The sequence below is a fragment of the Microchirus variegatus genome (assembly GCF_963457635.1).
Source record: "Microchirus variegatus genome assembly, chromosome: 6".
Taxonomy (NCBI): Eukaryota; Metazoa; Chordata; class Actinopteri; order Pleuronectiformes; family Soleidae; genus Microchirus; species Microchirus variegatus.
In genome coordinates, this window is record NC_139807.1 from 9,636,622 (window position 1) to 9,642,844 (window position 6,223).

At 44.7% G+C, this 6,223-nt stretch overlaps 1 protein-coding gene across 1 annotated transcript; it reads left to right on the forward strand.

Annotated features, from left to right (window-relative positions):
- Positions 1-1,385: 1,385 nt before the first annotated feature.
- On the forward strand, positions 1,386-5,838 carry kcnk4a (potassium channel, subfamily K, member 4a; the record flags this gene model as incomplete). The annotated part of the gene is made up of 6 exons (XM_083891439.1): positions 1,386-1,574; positions 2,651-2,768; positions 2,947-3,107; positions 4,169-4,355; positions 4,483-4,619; positions 4,735-5,838. The coding sequence occupies 6 exons, from the start codon at positions 1,386-1,388 to the stop codon at positions 5,836-5,838; spliced, it is 1,896 nt and encodes a 631-aa protein (XP_083747565.1).
- Between the last annotated feature and the right edge of the window lie 385 nt (positions 5,839-6,223).

Genomic DNA, 6,223 nt, shown 5'->3' on the forward strand with positions numbered 1-6,223 from the left:
TGCAAACCTCCATGTGAACAGCATGTTGGATGTCACATAAGCTTATGTGATGATGTATCACAGTTTGAAGGCGGTCGGAGTAAAAGAAAAATGAGGAATAGGATTGGGCTCTTGAGCTTAAGGGCCAGCTGTAACGTACGTCTTCTCCCAGCCTCGTGCTTTGTTTCAAACAAGCTGGCCTCATGATTTATGGCCCCACCTGCCCCACTGTTTATCTTCAGATGAGATCACAGCCCGTCTGCTGCGGCCATGCACTTTCAAAGCACCTCGCTCAATATCTTAGCAAAATATTAGAAATATGCCAGCGGAGGGTTTAGGCAGAGATATGATGCCAGGGCCGGAGAGTGAGACTGTTTCCACACAAAGCAAAGACAGCAGTCCATTAGTGCAGAATGTTAACAGTCCTTTCAGACTCTGGTGAATTTCAAAACACTGTCAAGGTCCATGTAGAGACAACCATGGCCAACTGGCCTTAGATAAGAATCTCCTGAATCCCAGATCTGCATATGTGTGTGTGTCTTAAAGGTAAACAGTTCAAAGACGTTATTAGAAGCAAAGTCAAGATAAGCAACAAACATATTTTTGAATAATGTCAAAGATGAATCTGTGAGGTTTTAGCAGATTGCGCTGGTTTGTGCAACCACTGTGCACAGTGGCCTGCTGAGTGTCTGCTCCTCCCTGCTTATTATGACAAAGTCCCGCTCACTATATGTCACTCATTGCCTGTTGTAAACGTAAAGCCACTCTGTTAGACGTATGTATTCACATAGGAGTATTTAAAAAAATAAAATAAAAAATCTCATCTGTATTTTCTCTTCAAGTCCTCAGAGGAAACAAACCTGTGAAACCTGGAGAGATAAGTGAGCCAGAGAGAAAGCAACAGAAGATTCTGATTCATTTGTGCAGCTTTACCATGGGATGAGCTCCTGACATCAGTGGCTTAAGGTACTGTCTAATAATCTACCCTTTATAAAACATTCTTTTCAAAAAAAAATTTAAAAGTGCTGTAGAAACACACAGAAACACATCCCGTGTCCAGTTAGCTTGTGTCTGAAGTTAATCATGAATGTCACTTCAGACTTCACAATGACACCAGGGTTTTAACTTTAACTCAGTAAATGTCTCGTTGCATAATCGCTGCCTGACCCTTTGGTTTTGTTTACATGCACAGATTTGTAAATGATGGTCTTTCATATCTGTCAGCCTTTCCGGGAACACTTTGTTACCGGTTCACTTCTTCCCATACTCACACACAGTATCTCTCTAAAGGAACTTCCTGTTTACGACCAGCTGAGCTCCTCTGTACCCGACTACGCCTACCCAAACAGATCCTGGCCTCTGACCTCTAGCCCTGGAGGGCCAGAGGGGGGGTCCACAGGTAGAAAATGCGGTACTCCACCCTCTTGGCCCTGCTGGTAGGGGTCATACTGTACCTGGTGATGGGAGCGCTTGTCTTCCGCACCCTGGAGGCCCCCAAGGAGAGCGCTGCCTATAAAGAACTGCTTAAAAGCATGCAAAAGTTCCTCGAAAATAACTCTTGTGTCAAGGAGCAGGACTTCCTGGTGCTTGTGAAGGTATCTTCTTCATCATCAAACACACACACAGTGTTGTTATTGTGTTATGTGACACACAGCAAAGGTTTAGTGTGTCAGAAATAGTGACATCTACTGGTGACTCCCTATTATCATCCCTCCCTTTCCCAAGTGTCTCAGGGAACAACAGTGACTTTAGTAGCATTGTTTTTTACATGCTATAATCTTTAACTTCCAAAGTGTCTGGCTAACGTCTATAATACATGTAAACATGTTCGTCCAACTGAAGTTGTACTAAATCCACCTTTTCAAAGTCAGACTAAAATACTCCAAGTGGAAACCGGAAAGGATGTCACCCACAAGAATCTGAACTCCTAGGTCAGGGATCAGCAAGTAAATGTGGCCAATTTTTGTCAGCATTTGAATATTGGGCCAAAACATTGTTATCTTCATCATTAAAATGTCTTCAGTCAGAAACAAAAACCCACGTTTGCTGCCTTGTGCTACGAATAATGTGTTATTTTACGGACATTTACTCCCCAAACCTGGCTGTCTCCATGACAACGGCAGTGTTTTTATATTTCAAACCAAACATTTATTATCTGGTTATCTGTCAATTCTGGCAACAGAATCTATTTGAATAAGTTCTTATTTTTACAGAATAAAAGCTCTGAACTCAATATGATTTTTTTTCTTTCTTTCTTGATGATAAGCAAATCATTTAAGATCAGATTTCTTAAATCATCTGAACAGAAGTTCAATGCTCACAATGGATGAAACCAGGTGTCAATCATACTGGTGTCCACTCATATATGGTGGAGTTTGTGGTTTGTTTTCTTCTAAAGTGGAACATCATTATAATATAACTGCAACTGAGGCAATTACCTGAGGAGAAAATAAGTGGAAAGTCGTCTCATTTCCCCTTAGAGTCGCCCCCTAGTGCTTATAGTCACCTTTTTTTTATAGCTGGTCTATGGTTACTGCTGCATGTACACATTCAGGTGCCCTGCAAAATAATGATAGAAAGTTACATAAATTTAAATAATGACAATGTGTTGAAAAGTCTACATACTGTATTTGATGTGTGGTCACAGTAAACACGTGTCTCCTCCCTGCAGAGAGTAATGACCGCGGTGGACTCAGGTCTGGACGTGAGCAGCCTGTCTGCCAACTTCACCAGCCGCTGGGACGTGGCCTCTGCCATCTTCTTCTGTGGCACCATCATTACCACCATAGGTAGGAGGCAAACGTGGGCTTTTGTTTCTGACTGAAGACGTTTTGAGGCACTTTATATATACTGTATACTAACAGCTTGTATTTACTGATACAACACTGCACAGATGTACACTATATGTTAAATATGTTACATGTGTGTATCTGAAGGTCTGTGTGTTGCCGTTGTTTCTCATCACAGGCTTTGGGAACCTGTCTCCTCGAACATGGTACGGTCAGTTGTTCTGCGTGTGCTACTCCCTGGTAGGGATCCCTATGTTCGGCATCCTGCTGGCTGGAGTGAGTGACCACTTGGGCACCGTGCTGCGGAAAGCTGTGGTCAAGATCGAGACTCTCTTTCTGGTGAGAGTCGTCTGTACGGCTGCATTTACACGAGTCACAGCTTTGCACCTTTACTCCTGTGTTGCAAATAATGAATAATAATAATAACTTAACAATTATTAATGAACTTCATGGTTCAACGATTGTTTGTTAAAATGATAGAGCAGCCATTTATGAACACAGTTCTGTGGGTCATTTCCTGCAGCCCAACAAAAATCTTCAATCTTAAATCTACTCAACACATTTCCACCATAAAGGTTGAAGAGTTCCATCAAATAATGATGAGCCCATGACAAAGTGGAAAGGGAAATTGTTCTTGTAACTGCAGGGTTGCAGGTTCAAATCCCCACCAGGTGATAGGGCTGGAGTACGAGGAAGCAAGGAAGGTTCTTAGTAGAGGATGGGTGAAATGCAGAGAAATAATTTCCCTAAGGGGATTAATATTCAGGATTATGTTCTATGTTTTCATGTTTTTAATGACTGCTCAAGGCCCACCTGCAGTATCTTCACAGCACACCAGGGGGCCTCCTCTCACACTTTGGGAACAACTGGTGTAAAGGAATATTCATGTTTGTGTACTCTTGAAACAGGTGATTTGTATTATTGAGTATAACGACAAACCCAGAGATTAATACACAAATCAAAAGTAAAGAAGGTAGAAGTCACTTTACTGTCATTTACTATAAATCTGGATTTTTTATTGTGATGTCTGTACTTGGACAAACTTAACAGTAGGATCTTGTTTAGATTCAAGTGGATGATCACAAACCGTCAACAGTCTCCAACCAAAAACCTTGCATATTTAAAAAGTTAGAGAACCAATTTAAAAATCTTGTTCCGATAAAAGACTTTAAGATAGATTTGAATGATTATACATTTTATTTTAAACAAGCCTCAACTAAATAGAACCTGTACTTGTTGTAAGTACTGCTGTACTCCTTAGGTCTAATAATGATTTAGTTTTATTCAGTCTTGATCTCTGTCTTTTATTTTTAAATTTGAGAATAATGACACTGTCATGATGACAGTGTCATTATTCATTCTGCCTCTGTGTTTACCGTTTTTTTTTCTGTTTCCCATAGAAACGTATGGTCAGACCGACCACTGTGCGTGTGATCTCTGCGGTTCTCTCCATCCTGATTGGTTGTCTGATCTTCCTCGCCGTGCCAACAGTCGTGTTTCAGAAAGTGGAGTCCTGGTCCTTTCTGGAGTCACTTTACTTTGTGGTCATCACGCTCACCACAGTTGGCTTCGGAGACTACGTCCCAGGTACTGACACGCAAACCTCATGGGAGTGTCATGAGGAGACCACGGACACACCACCTTCACCAGAACCTGACGTCTATAAAGTGTGATCTCTGTGGAGATGGTTCACCCTCGCTCTCTGTGTGTCCAGGTGGTGGTCGTGAGCATGACGTGTTCTTCAAGCCTCTGGTGTGGTTGTGGATAGTGTTTGGTCTCGCCTACTTTGCCTCCATCCTCACGATGATAGGCAACTGGCTGAGGGTGTTGTCTAAAAGGACCCGTGCTGAGGTACTATAAATGGAGCAGTAATTATACAGAGCGAGGAGGAGGTGCATTTGATCTTATTTAGACCCTGTTTCTACTCTTTTTTACTCTGCTCCGTGTGTCTCTGTCCCTCTCTCAGATGGAGGAGTTGAGAGCTCATGCCACAGACTGGACCCAGAACATCCAGAACATGTCCATGGACTTCCGCATCCCAAACCCTCTGGAGTATGACCCCTTCCTCCTGCAGCGCCGGCGTTGGAAGCGCAGCGAGCGCCGCCGCGTCCGTCGAGGAGCCCAATGTGCTCTGGGATACTGGGTTCAAGGTGGATCTGAGAATGGGCATCTGCCGAACCGCTGGGCCGGCCTCTCCGGCTCCATGAGCCAGCTGGAGGCCCGTTCAACTCTGGAGAGAGCGATGATGGCTCAGTCCAGGCCACGGGTCAGTGCCCTCGGAGGGGGGACGGTCCCAAGAACTGGGCGTGGACACCAGGTTGACCCGACTCTGGGTCTACAGGTGGAGAGCAGGTCATTTCACCTGCTGGCCCGTTCATTCTCCCTCCCTGTGGCCCACTCCAGCTCAAAGCTCGACTCAGCAGGCCCAGCAATGGAGCAAGGAGGATCTCTCTCTGGATCTGAGTCTTCCTATGACTCTAGATCAGACGGCTCCTCAGTTTCCTCGTCCTTTCTGGCACTGCACCAGTTCCAGCCCTGCTATAACATCAGCACCATGGAGAGGAAAGGAGCAAGAGGCGCAGACATGGACGCAGCACCAGAGAAAGGAAAACTGATCCCAGCAGACAAACGTGGATCTGTACCAAACAGTGGCCACAAACATGCATTTACCCCAGACTTCTGCCCATGCTCCTCTTCTTCTTCTACCCAACCTTTTCCTCCTCCACTCCCCTCAATTATCCTCCCGTCCCCTCCCCTCAACACGGCCTCCTCAGCCAGCTGCCAGCTGCTGGATTTCTTTGGAGAGAACCTGGCGTACATCGACGAATCCTCGGACGCTCTGAGTGACCGTGGCCAGTCAGCAGCGAAGATTGAGAGGAGAAAACGGCCTCGAAAACCCAAGAGGAGGAGCATGAGGAGGGAGCTGCCACACCAGAGGAGCCCCCTACAAGTACGGAGGCCCAACTGTGACATGGGACCTCCCTCAAACCCACCTACACCTCCTCCAGACTCTTCTCAGTCAGACCTGCCCACAACAGAGAAGCAGACAGACTCAGCTCCTCCGCTCTGACAGCTACTGCAAAGAACCCAAACAAGGCTGGTTTACAGCACACAACATGCACACCAGTTCAAAATGTCACTTTACAAGTCAGATTTTAATCAGTGCTATTCAAACTGTGGTTTGTTACTGTGCTCTGGAAGAACACAATAGATGTTTGCTCTGGACTCTGTCATTTCTTGAAATAGATTGTTTACACCTGCTTTGCTTCACAGACATGTCAGCATGAACCCAGCGCTCATGACTCAACACATTCTCTATCAAGTAAATTAACCAACAATTAATGCAACGCTCGTCTGGGAAGTGTCAGGGTTTACCTGACAAAATGTTTTCACATAAATCTTAAAGTCAGAGGCAAATAAGCCTGAATTAATTATATTTAATGTTAAAACTGACC